We start from the raw sequence: 24,169 nt of genomic DNA, 5'->3' as shown, positions 1-24,169 counted from the left end.
ATCAATGTCTTTGTCAGGAAGAGAGGCACAGGAAACTGTGCCAAATATTCAACCAAATTTCCAACATATGAGGTTTACTTGTATATATTGCGGTGCAATGTTGTCGTATGGGAACATGAGCATCAACTTGATTAATATGGTGTTCGAAAACCATAAGTGCCCTAATGCACCCAAGAAGTAATTTTTTTTTTGCTCCTGTTGAGCCGTTTTCAATGCCTGTTTTTTTGTTGTTTCCCCTCCATAAAAAACACAAAAAAAAACATAAAACTGTTCTAAAAATACAAAAAAATCAAAAAATGTTCAGAAAAAAAAATATATATATAAAACAACAAAAACAAAAAAAAAAGTTCTTTTCAGAACTACCTCCCCTTTCAAATAAAATTGCTAGAATGTTTATCACTCTGGCAAGCTCTATTTCTTTTGGTTCGCTTCAAGTTCGCTGACCGGTTCGCGAACTTTAAGCGAACTAAAAAAATATTTTTAAAAAAAAAGAAGAGTTAGTATAAGGGAAGTAAACAGAGAATAATGTAAAAAGAAAGACAGCTATAAAGAGTAAATGAGAGATAGTGTCAGTGACATCATCAGCAGTGCATTGCGGGTAAAAAGAGTAGAAAACATTTACCTTATAATTCTTGTTACCTTTTTAAAATATTTTTTCATACTTTCAATCTGTGAAACAGAGAACAAACATTTCCAAAAATATTAAAACATGTACTTAAAAATTAGAAAAGACAAGGGAAAAGGTTCAAGAACAAACAGTTTTTCAACAACTTTGACATTTACAGAAGTCTCTGCTTCTCTACGTCCCCTACACAATCCTAAATATATATATTTTACAAAAAACTGTATCTTGATGTTGAATAACTGAGGCCTATTTTGGAACATGGTGCTTTTTTTGCACTGCTAATGTCTCACAATAGTGATGCAAATGCAGCGCAAAAAAGATGTAAAGCCATCATAAAATTGTGTCTAACATTTTAAATGATTGTTTTAGGATGCAAATAAGATGTGTACTTTCAAGAGCTTTCTTTGAGGTGAGGCCTATTTCTTTTTTTTTAAAAAAAACAGTACCCAGAAGTACAGCACTGTAAGCATTAAAATTGACACTTACAGAAAATCAGCTTCTCCATATCTACCTCACATTTCTAAATGTATATCATAAGTACAAAAAGCATAACATTAATTATACATGTTAAATGGTTTATTTTTGCTGTTCTCAGAATGTATCAAATTTCACTTAAATCAGTGACTTGAAGATATTCATCATGTAACAGCGGGGAAAAAAAAACACAATCAAAATGACTGTGTTTAAAAAACCCATACAACCTAAGAAATCTGATTTCAAAACTCCTTAAAATTAACTTACTTTCAATGACGTCGAAGGATCTCCTATGAACAGCATCCACTCTGTTGTGCTATAAATATTTTCAGCCCGCCACTTTCTGAAAGAAAACCTCCATCGATACGAAAAATATGTTACATAGAAAAAAAGACTTCTCTCATTCTATCACATGTTTCCACTAGGCCAAATCATGTTGCCGCGATTCGCAAGTCTTGTAATTCTTCCAATCAAATCCCGACATTTTCTATTTTCGCAACTTGCAAAAAGAAAACATTTGAGATTATTTTCACAATCCTGGACTACTAATATCTTACTCTTCTTTGTCACTCATGTTCTCCTTTTCCTATGACACTGATACTGCTTACTATGAAGCAGACTTACTTGCATCAGGTTTATATAGTCGGATTTTACAAAATAACATTATAATTAAAAGTTTTGGACCAATAATCTAGACAGCATTGCAGACTTACATTCCCTCAACTTGATGAACCTTTTCCAATTCTTCACAGGAAATCTCGAGATTCTTTCTTTAAAATTTTGGTTTTAAAAACACCAGGTAAGAATTTTTAAGGTCAAACGGCAATTTTTTTTTGAAACTTACAACGGAATCATTGCAGAATGACCAGCCGTTTCGAGACTTTAAATAAGCTGTATAATGTCCTGAAGTTGTTGAAGGACCATCGTGATAGATAATTGCTACAGTTACAAAAGTCCTTCCTGATATTGAAAGCTGAGAAGCCACAAAATTTTTTATTAAAGTTGACAATTTTGATCCATCAGGCCTACATCGTTGCATCATTAAAATGACATACTGTCCATATCTACGTATAAGTAATGTTGACATCATTTCAGATTTACATTGGCTACACTCCATGTTGTGATCCGCTGCATTTACTAGCTTATTAAAGGAGACTGATTTACTGTCTGGCAAAGTTAAATATATAAATCTTTCTGAGTCTACACTAGTAGTACTTGATACCCTACAATTCTCGCAGTCATGCTGCCATTGATAAGAAAGCCCAAACAGGTGATCTACATCTACACCCTCAACTTGCAATATATCAAGCATATACATTAAAAACTCCTGACAATCTTGCTGATTATTTTCAGAGAAGTCTGTTTGACCTGAACATTCATCTAACAGATAACGAACTTCAGACACACTTTCTACTTTTGTTCGATCAGTGCTACATTTCTCGAAAACAGAATTCAACAAACAGCATAAAATTTGTTCAGAATTCAACAGAATCTGTTCTTTTAAACTCTCTAGTGAAAAGAGAACATTAACCACTACATTTGCATAGCAGTTGACACCAGAACTGTTTTCAAATTGAAAACCGACAACATCTTCAACAGAATCCACTTTCTTTCTGCTAACAATTTTCGGTTCATTGACTTTTAGTCTTTTTGCAACAACCTCCCTACTATTACTGCTATTTCTACGTTTGCGGCCTACCACACGTTTCTCAAACAAAGGATATTGAGGCAAATGTGGCGCATACTCTCTTCTTAACCTATTGTATTCCTTAACACAATCTAGATCCGCACAAATGTTTGTGACATCACAGTCAATCAAGTACAATCCCGATAAAGTTCTAACTCGTGACAATGCCACATATGCCATACCCTCCTTGAACACAGAACTGACAATATTCACCAATGCACAGTCTACACTTAAACCTTGCGATTTATGGATTGTCACCGCATATGCCAAGCAAACAGGAAACTGTTTACGGCGAACATATAAATCTTTAACAAGCAAAAACCTAGCAGAACAACGACCAATTTGCTGTACTTCCTCAATGCCATCAAATTTAATTCTTAAAAATTCTATTCCATCTCTATTTCTGTATTTCTCAAAATCAACAACATTACCCATTGATCCATTTACCAGACCTCTTTCTACATGTAAATTCCTTCTCAAAATAATTCGGCAATTTAAACACACATTCAAAGTCTTTTCAAAACCCGCTGTTTTAGATATAGTCTTCTCTAATGAATCCAATTTTGATTTCAAATTGTCTGACAAAATAATTGTTGATCCCATATGCTCTAATTTGTCGATAGCTTCAAGTTTCACAATCTCTTGCTTTTCTAAATTCAACATTTTGTTGTTGAAGATGGCACATTCTGCAAGAGTTGGCATGAGACATATCCCGGATTTCTTCTCAGTAATTTTCTGAAAAATATTCTCAGGCACAATCTCTTGTTTGGGATATAAATTTGACAGTAATCGTGCATTTAAAGCTTCTTTCCCATGCTCAGTCACTTTTCCAATTCTAATATCTTGTAGAATATTCTTGTAATCTTCATCCTTTGCCTGACGCATATTTTGATGCAGTTCTGCATAATTGAAGTTTAACCATATATTGACGTTGCCAATGCTCCCTAGGCACTTCCTGGTATCTTCATGCGTGAGTATTTTGAACACAGGTTGACCTTTTACTGGTGTCAGCTGCAGAAGATCTCCGAAAACAATGATGTGTTTCCCACCAAATAACACATCATATTCAGTTTTAAGTACTTCTTGCATTCTCAAATGCACAAAGGCAAGCATGACATTGGAAACCATGCTTACTTCGTCAATGATAAGTAGTTTCATTTTCCTCAAGACTCTTGAAACTTCACAGCAAGCATCTCCAGATAACTTGTTGTATTGTAATTTGTTGTCATGCTCCACCGGCAGCATCAGTAGACGATGCAAAGTAATACCTTTAATGTTATGTGCTGCCAGTCCAGTAGGAGCGGTGACAACACAAGACAGCGATGACTCAGTCCTTTCCTGCAAATAACAAGAGATTGCTTTAATGAGGAAACTTTTTCCAGTTCCCGCTTCTCCACTCACGTACAGTCGGACAGGCTTCAACGATGTACATGAGCACTTGTTCTTCTCATGACTTAATCCGTGCTCAATTTCCTTGGTAACTTCATCATATATTTTCCTCTGCTCAACGTTGAGTTGTTTTTCCAAGTCTTCTAAGTTAACTGAATCCTCCTGAGCATGTGCCATGGCTCTTTCCACTTCATTCATAGCAGTGGCAGCTTCATTTTCGATAATAGGTCCTCCAAGTGGATCTTGACTCAATGAAACAGAACTCTGACTGTCCTGAGAACTGTCTCTGGCAATCTCGGCTGCAATCGTTGCTTCCTGCTCAATTTCCAAAGTTAGCATTTCTTGATATTTAGAAAAAGCAGGACATTCTATGGACTCCTTGGCTGCATTGAAAGAGTCTTCGTAACAGAGGAAATCTCCAAGCAGTTCCTCTTCTTCACGCCAAGGCTTGAAAAGTTGCAAAAGTGCTAAATAAAAAAACTCATTTTTTTCTGGAGATTCACCACTCAATTTTCGATGGTTTACTAATTGGCATTTTCTTTGCTTGACCAGGCATCCCTCACTTCCAATTACAGCATACACTCCTTTCTCAATATCTTCTTTGATGTTCCTCTTGAATATATAATTTTGGAGAACCTCATATAGACAAACATTCTCAAGGTGACTGCTTCGATTTGGATAATATGTATCCAACATGTTGGTCTTCAAAATGTCGGTACTGTTTGGTTCCTTTTCTGCCAAATACTCAATTTCCCGGACAGGTTTTAGAACTCGATTTCGCGTTGCAGCAAGACCAAGACTCGCCCAAACGAGACTCCTGGATTTGGCATAGAGACTTGCTGAAGACAATCGGTCAGAACATTCGTAAGCTCCGATTTCTCGATGCGACAACATCTTCAGACTGAAACTGTACAACTTCTTGCTGAGGCTCTTTTCATGGGAAATGTCCTCCCACATATCCTTCAGTTCGGTCTTTTCTTTTTTGGTGATGTAAGATGTCACATACCGAGCCACAGCCATACAGTTGTCAGCCACAAACTGTATATCCATGTTAGCATTCCACATGGACAAAATCACTGGGTTGTAGTCATTGATGTACTTGGACTCTTCGTTCCTTTTCAAATTGTATGTATTCTTGGGTGATTTTCTCGTCACATTATGTCGCAGCAAAGACATCAAACTGTTCACTCTTCCTTTAGAAATCACCGGTCGTGGAAAGTTGAAACGACATTTGGTGTAGAACTTGTCCTTGTTTCTGAATTTACAACGACAGTACTTTCCACAACGATGGCTTTGGAAACGTAGAACTTGTTCTCTTAGACTTTTCTTCTCCGTTGCGTTTGGAACAGCACACGTAGAATACTGTTCGATGAAATTCATCACTAACTCATCCGGATCTGTTCCAAATTTAGGTGCATCCTTGATCCACAACAACATATGTATATGAGGGGCACCTCTTGCTTGGTACTCCTTTCTCCAGAAGAAATCCAACACCTCTCCAAGAGGTGGATTCTTTTTATTTGTGATGAAAGACATCATAGCTTCAAATCTATGATTGAAGTACCTGCATACATTCACTGGATCCAAAGAACACAGTTCTCCAGGTGTCTTGAATTCAATGTTTTCAATATTTCCATTTGCCTCTCGTAGAAATTCAAGTAAGTCTTCCCAGCCATACTCGGCACAGCTCAGAGTGAGGAACCATGTTGGAGTTCCTAAGTTCCTCAGCATACATTTTAAATCACCATGACGACGGTACCAGTACTCATTAGTACCACGCTGACACGCCATGAGATTAATTAAGTGAGAATCCAAAATACTGTCTTGGACATTGACTTTATGCATAAAGTCACTTGCCGAGATGTTTCGCATCTGTATACCACTTTTTAAGATGTGGTTCACTGCATATGACAGTCCAGACAGATCGCTTTCAAACAGGAGATGAAACAAATAGGGAATGCATTGCCGAAACCTAGGATCTTCTGCATACAATCGTAAAGTCCGGTATTCAGACGCAGGAATTTGATGAGGTCGCTCATCATATCTTCCTCCTTGACCTGTGGGAAATAGCTGTGGGAAACACCGAGCTTCCAAACTTTCCTCCCAAACACTAATGGGACTCCCTTTGGCTTGTTTCATTTGAAACAACTCAATAGCATTCCCCATGACTTCCTTGGAATGCAAAGGATGAACACTATAATGTTCATATATTTCTTCACTTTTAGAGGTCTCTACTTTCTCAATTTGGCCAGCACACAAATCGCTATCCTCTTCATCACTTACTTCCTCTTCTGCAACATATACATTCTTATAGTACTTATTATTTTTCTTCAAATACACTGTTGCCTTTTTGACTTTCCTAACATCCACTAAATCTTGCCATATTTTCTTATTCTTTGTCGGAACCCCATTAACCAAGATAACCAGAGGTTCCTCTTCCACTTTTTCTATTCCAATTGTGTTAATGTTTTTGTTCAAATCTAGAGGCAAATAAACAACTCTTCCCTTTAATCCTCTCTGTAAATCTGCTGGAGGCAACTTCCCTGTCTTTGGCTCCATTCTTACAATAGCCTGAAAGGGATGGATACTTTGAATCAAAATAGATTCATAAGTATTTAAATCCTTCAATTCAGAAGGAATCTCAACCAATTCCAGATTATTATGAACTGCCCTAGCAGGCATCTGGTTTTGGTTTAATTTATTACAACAATAAGTACACACACGTTGATCCGATCCCAAATCAAAATAATTCTCTACCATCAAGTATGTGGCAAAATCCTTCCATTCACTATTATTTTCCCTTTCACTTTTTGCATATAAATCCACTACCTTAGTCTGATTCTTATAATAAGTGCGTCGACAACATAAACAAGTGAAATTAGGCCTCTCACTTGATTTCATCTGAAACGTGGCAATTTCCTTCTGAAAATTATCTGTACTGGAAACCTGTACATTATCTTCCACATTACCCTCTACTACAGGGTCAATTTGAACATTCTCATCTTTACTACCAAAGTAACAAAACTCAATTTCTTCACAAATATTCTTCACATCTATTTCAGAACCATGCAAAAGAGCAGCACATAATTGTTTAAGCATAATGGCTGGACTCTTAGCATAATACAACATTCTCACTAATTTTCTCACTTTATTATGATGCACTGCTAGCATCCTGAAATGATGAAAAACACTCTGGCATACTCTCCTGGAAAGACAAGCCAGTGAATGACCACGCAAACCTGTCATTTGTCTCACTCTGCAAGGATCTAAATCTTGCAACAACTTCATTTTCTGCTTCAAACTTTTCTTATTAAATGTCCGTATAAAATCAGAAAGCAAATTGATGGAAACCTGTCGCACACTGCAAATAGAACTACACTTCCAAATGTACACAGGACCCTTAGGACGTCTTCCTAAAACCTCATCACTTAGCGCCTCTTCTGTCTCTGTTGTCACAAGTTGTTCTTTTTCAACTGGACAACCATCCTTCACTTCATAAGCTCGACCACTGATGTCAACTGCATGCACCAAATCATTATCCTGAAAATAAGTCTCCTCATTAAAAAATGCCTCAGAACTTGAACTATGCATCCATTCTCCGGAAAACACTTCACAAAAGTTAGTACGATTTACTACTCTCTTCCATCTACTTTTTGTTTTTAAATCAGAAATTACCTTGCTTAGTTTCCTAATTCTATTGATTACCAAAATAAACAACTTTCGCTTAATTTCAAAAGCATGATCAATAATTTTCTCTACATTTTTCTTCTTCTTATAAAATGCCGCTTTCTGTTGGCCTTTCTTTTTAATATTTTTCAATAAATTAACTAATATCCTATTACGGAACATTCGATTTCGAATGTCCCTAAACTGTTGTTTCCTTCTACTATCATGCACAGAGTTATCTCTTCCTCTACCAGTAACATTTGTGATGGGTCTCTCCTTTCCATTTAAATTACTTTTCTTTTTGTGAACTGAAACATTTTTTTGAGCAAAACTTTTTTTACTACAAATATTTCTTAAGAATGATTTCGTGCTCTTACCCGGACCTTTCTTGGTGTTTTGACAAGTATTTGGGGAAGAGGACTGCTGCAATAAAACATCATCCTGCTGTCTTTGACGTTTTCTAGCCTTTCTTATTCTACTTTTGGAAGGCATTTTACAAACTATGAAAGAATCTGCAGTTGAATCTGTGGAAAAATATAATATAAAATGTTATTAACCACTATTACCAAACAGTAAATAAATAACAGTCATCTAAAACTTAATGCCGTACTAATTATTTAACATAGCAAATATTTTCCACCAGCACTGCATCACAAAAATGACACTCAATGGTACAAAACAGGCATACAACACTCATAAATCACTCCCTAATATTTTAAATCATTAATTCAGGATGACGATAAGATGTAGCCTATCTAAAGATTTGTTTAGGCCCAGATCTTTAGACTGGGGTGAATGTGTGTCATTGATCCACATTCAGTCCATCACCTGTTTTGTTTATTTGAGGTGAGGCCAACACATGGTTGCAGATAAGATTATCACTGAAAAAAACCAAGGTAAAAAAACATGTGAAGGCCTACCAATGAAGTAAATCATTAAATGAAAACCAATACATTTCTGGAAATATGCACTACTAGTGCTTCATAAGATGTTTTGGGTCATATTTATAAGGCATTTGAGTGTCTAGTATGCTATTTTACGTTCTTCATGGTGCAAATGTATTGTAAATACGCTCCCACCTGCGGTTGGCAAATTTAGATTTTGATTATGGGAGTTAGACAGGCATGTTAATAATTTCCCAAAAATGGTGTATAACCCCAAACAACCTTTGAAGCAAATGCTCTTAGCCATGTTATCCACCTCCCATTGGATAACATGGCTAAGAACTGCTCGCAAATGCGAAAAAAAACGGCCGCAATACATGAATATCGCAGAAAAGTCAGCGATATTCATGCATTTTCCAGCAAATGCTCTTAGCCATGTTATCCACTTCCTATTAAATAACATGGCTAAGAACTGCTCAGGGCCCCATGAGGAACGCTTTCCATTTAAAAAGGGAAAAATAACATCAAAGACACTAAAATGCCTTCTAAATATGACCCCAAACAACCTATGAAGCTCTAACAGTACATATCCTGAAATTTAATTGATTTCAAAATTCGTTTTTAAACACAGCATATAAATCAATTGTATACCTGCATTCATGAAGAAATGACTAAAAATGTCCTTGAGACACATGAAAGTGTTTTCTGGAATGCCCTAGCACCATTTTTGAGACACTATTAACATGGCTAGGTAACTCCCATAATCAAAATCTAAATTTGCCAAGCGCAAGTGGGAGCGTATTTACAAGACACTTGCCCCAAGAGGAACGCTTTCCATTTAAAAAGGTAAACATAACATCAAAGACACTAAAATGCCTTCTAAATATGGCCCCAAACAACCTATGAAGCTCTAAAAGTACATATCAAGAAATGTAATTGTTTATCACAAATGCGATTAAAAACAGCTGCAATGCATGAATATCGCTGAAAAGTCAACGATATTCATGCATTATCCAGCAAATGCTCTTAGCCATGTTATCCACCTCCCATTGGATAACATGGCTAAGAACTGCTCGCAAATGCGAAAAAAAACGGCCGCAATACATGAATATCGCAGAAAAGTCAGCGATATTCATGCATTTTCCAGCAAATGCTCTTAGCCATGTTATCCACTTCCTATTAAATAACATGGCTAAGAACTGCTCAGGGCCCCATGAGGAACGCTTTCCATTTAAAAAGGGAAAAATAACATCAAAGACACTAAAATGCCTTCTAAATATGACCCCAAACAACCTATGAAGCTCTAACAGTACATATCCTGAAATTTAATTGATTTCAAAATTCGTTTTTAAACACAGCATATAAATCAATTGTATACCTGCATTCATGAACAAATGACTAAAAATGTCCTTGAGACACATGAAAGTGTTTTCTGGAATGCCCTAGCACCATTTTTGAGACACTATTAACATGGCTAGGTAACTCCCATAATCAAAATCTAAATTTGCCAAGCGCAAGTGGGAGCGTATTTACAAGACACTTGCCCCAAGAGGAACGCTTTCCATTTAAAAAGGTAAACATAACATCGCAGAAAAGTCAGCGATATTCATGCATTTTCCAGCAAATGCTCTTAGCCATGTTATCCACTTCCTATTAAATAACATGGCTAAGAACTGCTCAGGGCCCCATGAGGAACGCTTTCCATTTAAAAAGGGAAAAATAACATCAAAGACACTAAAATGCCTTCTAAATATGACCCCAAACAACCTATGAAGCTCTAACAGTACATATCCTGAAATTTAATTGATTTCAAAATTCGTTTTTAAACACAGCATATAAATCAATTGTATACCTGCATTCATGAAGAAATGACTAAAAATGTCCTTGAGACACATGAAAGTGTTTTCTGCAATTCCCTAGCACCATTTTTGGGACACTATTAACATGGCTAGGTAACTCCCATAATCAAAATCTAAATTTGCCAAGCACAAGTGGGAGCGTATTTACAAGACACTTGCCCCATGAGGAACACTTTACATTTTAAAAGGAAAACATAACATCTTAGACACTCAAATACCTTATAAATATGGCTCAAAACAACCTATGAAGCTCTAGCAGTACATATCCAGAAATGTAATTGATTTCTTAAATCGTTTTTAAAAGCAACATATCTGTTTCAGCTTACATAACAGACCATGGAATGGGCTCCATGTACCACAATAACTTGTGTTACTGCATGCCAGAATGTTACACCAAATATGCAGTTACAATTTCTCTATGAAACTAATTCTATTACTATATCACTAGAGACAAAACCACATTTTAAAAACACAGCTTTCTTCATCATTTTCTCCTTAAATCATACTATTCTCTATCTAAATTAAATAAATTTTTTCTCACCTTAGCAAATATTTTTTGAGTTTTCAAAACAGTCTAAGAAATACACCAAATTGTCTTCAGCAGAAGAAAAAGGATGCACTCCAAAGGCTGCAGCTATTGAAAGCACAGAAATACAGATATTCATTTCACATATCTCTCATATTAGCCAATCATACCTCTTCCCTCACTTTTTTCAAATCAAAACCCTTCCCCCCTCTGCCCTGTCTGCCTTGTTTCCATAGCAACCACCTCCTGGAAGACCTCTCATGTTTGCAAATTCACACAACAATGTTTCAATTGAACTCTGAACTCTCAGTGCACCTGCGTATCCAGTGCAATCTTTCATTAAATGTTTCTTCCTTGACCATTCAAATTACATCTTTCAAAGAACACATCCATGCACCCTAACTTTCTGTTTTCAGAAATGGAAATGCACCAATCACTGCTAATGATTCATTAGCATTGAAAACCACAGTTTTTTTTCTTTACAAACTCCTACTGTTTCAACTGCCCTTTCATTACCACACTTCATCTGACTGCAGAACAACCTTCTCCCACCATGTTTAAGGTCTGGATTGTTGGACATAGTTACATCCACTGGGCTCAAAGGTATGCTGAAAACAGAAATTTACCTAACCTCAATTTACAAGATGTGGAAATTAAGTGGTTGGGCCAAAGAGGATTAAAATGTCACCAATTGATACCATTGGTGAAAACCTTTATGCATTTGCCAAAACCTGACCTGTTAATTGTGCACTGTGGAGGTAATGATTTGGGCACTTTGACAGGGGTAGGTCTGGAAATGCTTTTAAAGGACACCTTTGAGCAATTAATGGCACTTTTTCCTCAAACTGCCTTGGTATATTCCAATATATGCCAAAGACAGAAATGGAGGTGGTCCAACCAATTTTGTCCACAAATTGAGAAAGCGAGGAAGCATGTAAACAAATCTGTTTCAGCTTTCATGAGAGACCATGGAATGGGCTCTCTGTACAACAATAACTTGCGTTACTACATGCAAGATATCTACAGAGGAGATGGAGTTCACTTCTCAGATGAGGGCAACAGAATTTTCATTCTGAATTTAAGACTGTGCATTGGTACCTACTTATAAGTACCTAAATGTACCATAAACCCAAAAGCTCTTCTCAGAGCTACCCTTCATCTGATCACTCACAATTATTATTTTTTTCTAACTTTTTTCATTAATTTTCCACAAAATTCGCTCCCCGGGGCGCTACCCGGTTCGCGAACCGAAAGCTAACATCGCGGAATTTTTAAAAAAAATGTTTTTTTCCGCACATATAAACCTCCTCAGCCACCCTCAGAAAACCTAGAGGGTCAAGGTAAGTCTACCATGACCCCTTCTACCCATTCTAAACATTATTTGTCCTCCATCTTGTATCTTAATGCGACCGAAACACAAAATGGTGGACTCCCGTGACGCTTAAGGTTCGCGAACCGGGCCGCTTCCCGGAAAGCGGTCCAAAAAAAAAGTGGGAAAGTAATTTACAGAAAAACGACTAGAGTCACTCTCACCAAATATAGATTAGCTCATACTACATAACAATCCCTTTCATTTTCACAAATTTGATTGAAATTCCATTTAGCCATGAAGCCTGTAGACCTCTCTAAGTACCGTGAGGTAAATTACTTCACAAAACACATCTGAAGTGTTGGAATTGACAACCAATGAAAATGTTACTTTCATTTTCTACTTTTATTACCTGACATTTGATTGGTTATATACCTGAATATATATAAAGGAAGAGAAGGAAACACAGCCATTTTGACTACTACTTGTTGTTGTATATATCATTTAGAATATCACTAATAACATCAACTTGTTTCTAAAGGTAAGTTGTTATTTTTAAAACTGAAGTATATTGTGCACTATAAGTAAATATGGTAAACTTTTTCAGATAGTTATATACTATCCCTCTGTAAGAGTTAGACATTGAGAAAGGCTTCTTTATTATAATTATGGACTGATTTAGGTTTCTGTGGTATAATTATGAATTTACTTAGGCTTCTTCACAGGCACTTTTTAATAGTACTACTTCACGCCTGAAACCATACAGTGCCCATAGATTACTTCTCTGTTATAAACTCACAAGTGCCTGTCTGAACTTAAACCCAACAGTGCCCTATCTCTACTGATATATTTATTTTTTATGCAAATTACAGCAATAAAATGGAAGGTGAGCAAAATGTTTCCTTCGAAATTGTTCTGGAGAACAACACAGAAAAAGTTATTGAGGACAATGATGACTCAAATTTCATGGATGAATCACGGGACCATGAATTAGTTCAATGTGTAGAATCTGTGGATCATTTACTGCATTATGATGACGGGCAAATGTTGGAACTTATGTTCACTGAACAAGAACACATATCAGACAGTGAAATGCTAGACGTTGTATTAAATTTTGAAAAACAATCCGAAAAATAAAATTGTATGTAATATTAAAAAATTGTTTGAGTCTTTAATCATTTTTATATGTAATTCATAAACTAGTTAAATGTTAGAAATGTTATTAAATTTTGAAACACAATCACAATAATAAATAATTGCTTAAAAAATAAAAAAATTAAAAAATAATCAACAAAACCAACAAATAATTAACATACAGTATTAGAAAAGTCTTTCATTCTTTTATCCATAAAGTTCGCTGCCCAGAACGCTTTCCGGTTCGCGAACTTGGCGCTTACCACGCAAAAAAAAAATTTTTTTTTTTTTTTGGACCCTCCTAGGCCCTTTTAAAACCTCCACATAAAACCTAGGGGGTCAACGAGGATCTACTATGCCCCCTTATGGTAATTTCCCCCTTTGTTTTGGCCTCCTCTTGTCTCTCGATCCTACCGAGAGACAAGATGGCGGCCGCTCCGGACTGTTTAGAATGTTGACAGACACCGGAGGGCCAATCAGCTTCGCATCGCAAAGTTCCGATACGCGAAAGGTTCGCTAACCGGATCGCTGCCCGGAGCGCTGTTACAGATATATATCTTGATTTAAACGTTAATTTCTCAAAATCCACTGAAGCACATATATTGAGACCTAGCAAAGGCACATCGGGCTAACAGTCCCTACAATTTTGCCAAGTTTCGTGAAAATCCATTCAGCCGTTCGGGCTAAAAGTGAGTCCAACCGCCCTATGGAAATTAACATGGGAAAAACGCGTTTTGGGACCCCCCTTTTTTCTCGGCCCCCCCTTGACGAACCCCCCCCAAATTTCCAGGAGCTGCTCAGAAACAAAATGTGCCATGTTCCTGAAAATTTCAGCCGATTCTGTCCACAAACGCCAAAGTTATTAGACATAGAATTTTCAGAAATCCCATAGGGAAAAAATCCTAACTATATATACCTACTGGCGACCGCCAGTAGGTAATATATATATATATTCACTGAAAAAACCATAGGTTATAGACCATATATAGTTAGGGATTAGCATTTACAAAACCTTAATTTACTCGCATAAAACCATTGAAATTCGCATATATAGTTAGTTGCACTAACTGTATATCGCGCACCCACAATCCACTGCTGATGATGTCACATATTACATGACATGACATGGTCAGTGACATCACTGATGACATCACTGATGACATCTCAAATGACATCACTGATGACATCACTGATGACATTATCCAGTGACTGTATGTTTCTGTAAAGTTAAAATATGTCTTACATATTGAAGAATGAGTGGATGTATAAGTGTCTGGATGAAGGATTTAGTAGGTGCATGACTCACTGTATGAGTGAGTGATTTAATGTGTCTCACTGAGTGCATGGGTTAGTGACTAAACTGTCTTAATTTGTGCATCATTATGTCTGTTGTTCTGTAAACTGCTGCATGTGTTGATCAGTAGCTATATGAGTAACTATATGGGTTATTGATTGGTTGCCCAAGTATTTGTATGGGAGACTGAGTGTGTGTGTGGGTGGCTGGGAGGTGTGTGACTCTGTGCGTAGATGTGTGAGTAGTTGATTTACTATATGTATGGGTTCAAAAGTGCATGTGGAAACAGCTGTATGGGCGGTTGACTGTCTGCATGAGTGTATTGGTGAGTGAATGGATTTCTCAGTGCTACATGTCAAAGTAAGTACATATGTAAAACACAGTACATGTGAGAGTTGACATATATAAATAACTGTGCATAAGAGCCAGTGAATGTGTGAGTGGCTGTATGGATCATTGTGAACATGTATCAGGGATTGTATAAGAGAGTAAATATGTGTTAGTATATGTTTGAATAAGTAAGGTGTGTATAACTGTATAGTTGAGGAAATGGAGGTGTGATTGATACTTTGCATGACTGACTAGGTGTGTGAGTAACTCCATGGATGAGTGACAGTCTGTGAGTGTCTGTTTACACTGAGTGTATCTAAGGTTATATTAGAGTCTGAAGAGGTTCATCGTATTATCACATGAATGATGTCATCAGTGATGTGCTCAGTAATGTCAAATGAGATGTCAAATGAGATATCATCAGTGATGTCATTTGAGATGTCATCAGTGATGTCATCAGTGATGTCATTTGAGATGTCATCAGTGATGTCATCAGTTATGTCATTTGAGATGTCATCAGTGATGTCATCAGTGATGTCACTGACCATGTCATGAATGATGTAATATGTGACATCATCAGCAGTGGATTGCGGGTGCGCGATATATAGTTAGTGCAACTAACTATATATGCGAATTTCAATGGTTTTGTGCGAGTAAATTAAGGTTTTGTAAATGCTAATCCCTAACTATATATGGTCTATAACCTATGGTTTTTTCTGTGAATTTTCAAGGTTTTGTAAATGCTAATTCCTAACTATATATGGTCTATAACCTATGGTTTTTTCAGTGAATTTCAATGTTTTTTTAATAGCAAATATCAAAAGCTCTAAAATGTCAAGTACGTGGTAGGTAAAAACATTTTCGTATTTATGCACGCTGATATGCTTTGAACGCTGCCCCCCCCCCTCCTCTTTTCTTTTAGGAGTATTCTCTCTTTGCACATAGTGAAGGGTAGGTAACACAGGCCTTTGCCCCCGTTGTAATCCGTCGTGCCTGCTTCCCTCTCCATTTGATTGATTGTTATCCTAGCATTTATTGTTTTGGAATTGGTTCTCTTTGGTTCATTCTCTATTTACAAACAAGCACAGAGTCGCAATACTCTGTTTAGTCTTTGCAGATAGTGAAAAATCATTAAAAAACAAAAGGAATCAAGCAAAATCAGTAGGCCACTAATGGGATCTCTTTTTGACCTCGCTAAAATAGAAACATTATGAACAACCCCTCATGACAAATACGAAACTAGTGAGAGGAACTGAGCTCGACACCATGATGGCTGCAAGACAGCTTGGCTCCGCCGCCCACCCCACCCATAATAACGACAAACAGTATGCAAATATTATAAATATATACAACACACCAGCAAAGTAACAGGGTAAAACATTTTATTAAATAACTATTTACATGGCAGCCTGCTGCAACATCGATCCAAACAAGCCTTTGTATTTTGGGCTCAAAAAAAACAATCAATAGTAAGATTTTTATAGGTGAGTGTAGGTTCATGGTTTTCCATCCACAGACTAAAATCCTGGAGTGGGAGTGAAAGAACAATAACTAGGTAAGAAGGAAGGCAGAGGTTGTGGGAAGGACTCTGGATATGGTATGTTGCTTGGTCCCTGAGATGCTTCGATGTCACTGCCTTGCACAAATGGCATAAGTCCTGGATGTTGGGTGCCATAGTTGAGGGTTCGGAGCAGCGCTTGTAACACTGTCTGAAGCTTATTTGCACCTGCTGCAGCTTCACTATTCTCAAAGTAAGTGGGAGCTGTTTGTGGACCTGACTGCATTGGAAAACAATGTGATGCGGTGCCTCCCTGAACCGCTTGACGGAGGCCCCCGAGATAATTGCGCCTGCTCCACACCTTGTCCCACAATCCGTTTGACCTGAAGACACGTCCTGCGGTGCCCTGGTCCGACCATCACATATACCTGCGCCAGGAGACGGCGTGGGGTGCAGTAGAAGGGAGAGGCGGCGCGAACGAGCCTCCCCCACCTCCCCAGGTGGAGGTTTCTCAGCTACACCCCAGCGCTTCACTCGACCAGCTCTTGCGACACAGTGCCTCGCTCGGCCAGCTGAATTGCGCCTGCTCTTGCTATTACAACGTCTCACCCGCCATCCAACGGAATTGCACCCAATCTTGCGGTACAGCGACAGGCGGCTGCTACGGAGCTCACGAAATGGCGGTCGACTCCACAGACTTGGGCCTGGCCTGCAAAGATGGCTCTGGGCAACCGTGGAACTCGGACGCTTGACTGCTAGGGCATGGGCCCCATTCCCAAAAGAGTCCCCTCAGCCTTGAAGATTCTACAACAGTCACCGGGACCCCCGACTTCCATAAACTTCCGGTGGGGAGCGACTGCCATGATTGCTCGCGGAATGGCCACAACGTAGCCACAAGATGGTGGTGCTCTCATGCTGATGCCAGCTTCAGTCTGAAACATCCAGAAACACTGTAGACTACCAATTCGATCAGTTCCGGTGGAGCCCCAACGTGACCCGGTAGAAAAGAACTTGCCCTCCCCCCTTTGATTGATGGTTCTTGTTGCCTGTCCCTTCTCTTGTCATTTCACAGAACTTTTTGGACTGTTGAAAGGGGTTGTGTTCCGACCGTTGGTTGGTGGAGACATTTTGACTATATTCTGGACCTGCGTTGTCGCGTAATGCGTCATATGACGCGCCGCGTTAGCGCACCCGGAAGTGGTCCGGTGCGCGAAGCGCAGCTTCCCGGAAACGATCCAGAGTGCGGCGCGCAGCGCGTAACGTAAGCATAACAGGTCATGTGACTAGTTAATAAAACTTTTCATTGGTTCATTTTACTTTTGTTATTCTAATGATGAAAGGCTTGGTCATATGACCTAAAAATAACTTTTCATTGCTTTCGAATATTTTTTTTTCCCAAATGATGAAAGCCCCACCTTTTTTTTTCCTCACTCTGACTTGTAAAGCAAAGGACCCAGATGCATTTACAGTTTATCACTAACAATGTTCCAGGCTAATGTATTTTCCCGGGAAATTTACAACTGTCCTGCAAGTAAAATATTCCTATTTCGAGAAAAAGGGCGTTTCTTCGTCCCATGAGGGAGCCGTTGAACAAAAGAGGCTCGGCCTGCTGTCTTAGTCGCTGATAGGCATGAATATCGGATTCCTATCGATCACTTTATGTTGCAGGAGTGGAAAACACAACAGCCATTGACCATTTATCCTTACTGCGTTCCTGCGTATTATACCTTTTAACCGTCATGTAATTGGACTGCTTTATTTCACTTGCCTTTTACTGATTCGAAAACAGTGGCTATTATTCAAAACTTTACCAATGTAGGTACTACTACCATGTTTTGTTTTAAAAACCTTTATTGTGAAAATGTCAGTATACAAATACGGGCCTATAACCACGTGGGCCGGCCACGGAGCAAACTGGAATCGTATATGATGAGGGGACATTTACACTGTAGAAGAACGTAACGGGCGACCCTTTAGGTTGCAAGAACTAAGGTGTCTAACATTTGCGGAATCGGTGGACGTACATTTTATAATTAAAGTACGACAGGGCCAGTTAGAATAAAATTATCTAGATATACATTTGCGGGCAAGTACCATGGGTGACGTTAATTCGAACTTTCAATAGTACAGTAATCAATAACACATCAGAACTTAATATCAATAGGGATGTCCAAATGTTCAATCAATTCTCGTCCCCGCCCGCCATGTGCTTCAAAACTGCATACGTATCTCGTGATAGCAAGGTTGGGCAACCAGTACACAACAAGGAGTTACGAGTCCCATTTATACCGGCGCCATTTTGGGCGAGGCCGGGCAGGTCCAGGATATAGTCAAAATGTCTCCACCAACCAGCGGTCGGACCAGAACCCCTTTCGGCAGTCCAAAAAGGTTCCGTTAAATGACAACAGAAGAAATAGGCAACAAGAATAATCAGTCAAAAGAGGGGACGCTTTCGTGAATGGGGCCCATGCCCTAGCAGGCAAGCGTCCGAGTTCCAAGGTGTCCCAGGGCCATTTTAGTCGACCAGGCCCAAATCCAAAGAGCTGGCCACCATTTTGAGAGTGCTGTTGCAGCTGGCTATCGCTGCACCACAAGAGTAGCCGCAATTCAGCTAGATGGCGGGTGAGTCACTGTACCGCAAAAGCGGGCGGAACTCAGCTGGAAGGCGAGTGAAACGCTAAGAGGCGCCCCACTGCAGATGAGGTGCCTCCACCTGGGGAGGAGGGAGAGGCCCGTTTGCACTGCCCCCCCCCCCCCCGGGCACCCCACGCCGTCTTTCGGCGCAGCATTGTAGGATGGCCACACCAGTGAAACTTGCTGGACACCACCTCGGTGCCATCCGGATCTCAGCGCGTTTGAGTCACTGTACCGCAAGAGCGGGAGAAACTCAGCTGGATGGCGGGCGAGACGCTGTACCGCAAGAGCGGGCGGAACTCAGCTGGATGGAGGGTGAGGCCCTGTGCCGCAAGAGCGGGCAGTACTCAAGAGTAGCCGCAATTCAGCTAGATGGCGGGTGAGTCACTGTACCGCAAAAGCGGGCGGAACTCAGCTGGAAGGCGAGTGAAACGCTAAGAGGCGCCCCACTGCAGATGAGGTGCCTTCACCTGGGGAGGCGGAAGAGGTCCGTTTACGCCACATCTCCCCCCCCCCCCCCGGGCACCCCACGCCAACTTTCGGTGCAGCATTGTAGGATGGCCACACCAGTGAAACTTGCTGGACACCACCTCGGTGCCATCCGGATCTCGGCGCGTTGTGCTGCCTTCGGCCTACTGTAGCAGCAAGTGCGGGCGCAACTCTGCTGGACGGCGAGTGAACGGTAAGGGGTGCCGCACTGCACATCAGGTGCCTCCACCTGGGGAGGCGAGAGAGGCCAGTTTGCGCCGCCTCCCCCCCCCCCCGGGCACCCCACGCCGTCTTTCGGCGCAGCATTGTAGGATGGCCACACCAGTGCAGCAACTTGCTGGACACCACCTCGGTGCCATCCGGATCTCGGCGCGTTGTGCTGCCTTCGGCCTATTCGCACATCGGTCTGCTACTGACGCCGCCTCACAGGCCAACGGATTTTGTAGGCTTTTTATAGCCCAAAGCCGCATAACAGGTCATGTGACTTCTTTATAAAACTTTTTATTGGTTCATTTTACTTTTGGTTTTCTAATGATGAAATGCTTGATCATATGACCTAAAAATAACACTTTTCATTGGATTAAAACATTTTTTTTCCCAAACGATGAAAGCCCCACCTTTTTTTTTCTCACTCGGCAATCCAAAAAGGTTCCGTTAGATGACAACAGAGGGGACAGGCAACAAGAACCATCAGTCAAAAGAGGGGAGGGCAAGTTCTTCCCTACCGGGTCACGTTGAGGCTCCACCGGAAGTCATCGAATTGATAGTCTACAGTGTTTCTGGATGTTTCAGAGTGAAGCTGGCGTCAGCATGAGAGCACCACCATCTCGTAGCGCCGTCGTGGCCATTCCGCAAGCAATCATGGCAGCCGCTCCCCACCGGAAGCCTGCGGGAGTCGGGGCCCCCATGACTTTTGTAGAATCTTCAAGGCTGAGGGGACGCTTTCGAGAATGGGGCCCAAGCCCTAGCAGGCAAGCGTCCGAGTTCCAAGGTGTCCCAGGGCCATTTTAGTGGACCAGGCCCAAATCCGAAGAGCCGGCCGCCATTTTAAGAGTCCTGTGGCAGCCACCTATCGCTGCACCGCAAGAGTGGGCGCAATTCAACTAGATGGTGGGCGAGACGCTGTAGCCGCAAGAGCGGGCAATAAACAACTGAATGGCGGATGAGGCACAGTGCAGCAAAAGCGGGCGGAAAACCGCTGAATGGCAACTGAAACGCTAAAGGGGCGCCCCATTGCAGCAGAGGAGCCTCCACCTGGAGAGGCCCGTTCACGCCACCTCCCCCCCCCCCCGCCCCCCCCCCCCCCCCGGGGCGCCCCACGCCGTTTTTCGGCGCAGCATTGTAGGATGCCAAGACCAGTGCGGCAAGTAAAGGACATCACCTGGGTGCCGTCCAGATCTCAGCGCGTTGTGCTGCCTTCGGACTATTCGCACAACAGACCGCTACTGACGAGGCACAGTGCAGCAAAAGCGGGCGGATAACCACTGAATGGCAAATGAAACGCTAAAGGGGCGCCCCATTGCAGCAGAGGAGCATCCACCTGGGGAGACCCGTTCACGCCGCCTCTCCCCCCCGGGGCGCCCCACGCCGTTTTTCGGCGCAGCATTGTAGGATGCCAAGACCAGTGCGGCAAGTAAAGGACATCACCTGGGTGCCGTCCAGATCTCAGCGCGTTGTGCTGCCTTCGGACTATTCGCACAACAGACCGCTACTGACGCCACCTCACAGAAGACCATTGTTGCTTTGTTTTAAATGGTTTTTTTTAACGTGTTTACTTTGTTGGAGCGTTGTATATATTTATAAGTTATTAAAGTGTTATAATCCTACTACTTTGTTGGAGTGCTATATATTTTTAATGTGACACATAATTGTGAAGACTTTGATGTACAAAAAGGCATCCCTGGAATCTTCCGCTTCAGGCTCGGTCCCACACACCCTCACAGTGAGAATCCTCTCCCCAATCACAATACAGGATCGTTATCAGATAGTAGGAACGCGTGTGGTGTGACGGATCTCATGGGGTGGGGGCCTTGATCTACTGTAACTCCTTTGAAGAGGGGTGATTCTTTACAGTTGGGGCCATAAACTACTGTTGTACAGAACGAAACGTTTCGGCTGGCTGTGGTACATAAACTTAAGGAAAATAAAAGCATTTGAATATACACCAAGATTCAGCGCTTCAATAAGTACTCTAAGTGATATGATTTGATTGGACTCATTGTGAAAGTGGTGCTGTGCCAAACTTTGGAATATTCTCCACTACTCTCTACTACTCACTCTCTACTGCTCTCTACTACTCACTCTACTACTTACTCTCTACTACTCTCTACTACTCACTCTCTACTACTCACTCTCTACTACTCTCTACTACTCACTCTACTATTCACTCTACTACTCTCCACTACTCACTCTGCTACTCTCTCTACTGCTCTCTACTACTCTCTACTACTCACTCTCTACTCTCTATTACTCACTCTCTACTCTCTACCTCTCTACCTCTCTCTTCTTCTCTCTCTACTAATCTCTACCTCTCTACCGCTACCTCTCTACCTCTCTACCTCTACACCTCTACCTCTCTACCTCTCTCTACACGCACACATATAGACATATATGCATATATATATGTGCATATGCATTTATATATATGTATGTGTATGTATAAAAAAAACAACTAAACATTTTTTTTCTAAACAGCTACTTTTAAAACTGTCATTCTTTTTCCCCATGGTAAGCTCCCCGGTACGCTCCCCGGTGCGCGTACCGGGCGCTCCCCCCGCGAAAATAAAAAAAAAAAAAAAAATTTTTTGCCCCGCGGGGCCCTTTTATGGCCCCCACATCAAACCTAGAGGGTCAAGGGGGGGTCTACTCTGCCCCCTTATGGTCATTTCCCTCTTTGTTTTGGCCACCTCTCGTGTCTCGATCCTACCGAGACACAAGATGGCGGCCGCTCCGGACTGTTAAGAATGTTTACAGACACCCCAGAGCCAATCAGCTTTCTGCGCGCAAGTCGCGTGGCACGCCCGGTGCGCGTACCGGTGCGCGTACCGGAGCGCTGCTATAAATATATATATTTTTTTTAACCTTAATTACTCAAAATCCACTGGAGCACATATCTTGAGACATAGCAAAGGCACATCGGGCTACCAGTCCCTACAATTTTGCCAAGTTTGGTGGAAATCCATTCAGCCGTTCGGGCTAAAAGTGAAATCGACCGCCCTATGGAAATTAACATGGGGAAAACGCGTTTTGGGACCCCCCTTTTATCTCGGCCCCCGCTTGACGAATCCCCCCCAAACTTTCAGGGAAGGACCGGAACGCCGCGAGGCCATTTTGAGGAAATTTTCAGGCAGATTCGTCAACCGGCGCCAAAGTTATTCCAAATAGAATGTTGAGATTTAACATTGAAAAAAATCCTAACTATAACTACCTACTGGCGACCGCCAGTAGGTTATATATATATATATATATATATATATATATATATATATATATATATATATATATACCACAACATCCAGCTCCCACAGAGGCATCCATGGAAGAAGGCACAGACTCAAGGCAGTCAGGATTGAGCATCTATTTATTGAATCAAGTCACCCTCAATATCAAAGGGAATAGAGAGACGCGTTTCGGCTTACTAGAAGCCTTTGTCAATCTCTATATATATAAATATCGTCAAGATACATGTATGTGGATTTATCTATAGTAAAACTTTGCTTCCCTATAGAAACTTACCGTCACGATATTTGTGTCTTCGATATTCTTGACATAATATTAGTCCCGAGATATTACTGTTTCAAATATTCTGTTTAAACACTGCTAAGGTTCAGCCCTCACTGTAAATCTAAATAACCCCATTTCTTACCCTAATCCCACCGCTCTTCCTACCTCCATCCTCATCAGGGGCTTGATGGGTGTTATGCAAAGACTGCAAAACAGGAAAAATGTATAAAAACAACCCAGTAATAAAGGAACCTGTGTGATTACATCAGGGCTACTGGAATTATGTGACGCTGCAGTGTATTCTGCATGGTTATTGATTGGCGCATTGCCACATAATTCAACACCTGATGCATTATTCTGCAGGTTGCAAATATTTACCAGTCAGTGTTCAGTTGGAAACTGGTGCTAATGAGGTGAAACCTTTGCCCAGATATTGTGAAAAAAGTGCAACAATGGCAATATAAGGAAGTAATATTATAACAAAAATGTGCTACATTTGGCCAACCCTGTGGTGTAATTTGGTCCTTCCCTGTCCCGTGATTCCAGTGGGCCAGTATTATATGTAATAGACAACAATGGTTCACTTTGTTGAATAATAAAAACTGCAAGTAAAGTAGCATGAATGCTTAGATTGATTAGGAGAAACAT

The 24,169-nt window shown here is 40.6% G+C and overlaps 1 protein-coding gene across 1 annotated transcript in view; it reads left to right on the top strand.

Annotated features, from left to right (window-relative positions):
* The window catches only part of LOC147703314 (uncharacterized), a 66,077-nt gene extending 42,139 nt beyond the window's left edge, over positions 1–23,938 (top strand). The window contains exon 3 of the mRNA XM_086929494.1: positions 23,885–23,938. Within this exon, the coding sequence (XP_086785620.1) occupies positions 23,885–23,938 (54 nt within the window). The remainder of the gene's footprint in view (positions 1–23,884) is intronic.
* The last annotated feature ends 231 nt before the right edge of the window (positions 23,939–24,169 follow it).

Source organism: Lissotriton vulgaris, chromosome 7 (genome assembly GCF_964263255.1).
Source record: "Lissotriton vulgaris chromosome 7, aLisVul1.2, whole genome shotgun sequence".
NCBI classification, from domain to species: Eukaryota; Metazoa; Chordata; class Amphibia; order Caudata; family Salamandridae; genus Lissotriton; species Lissotriton vulgaris.
This window is presented reverse-complemented; position numbering and strand designations above follow the sequence as displayed.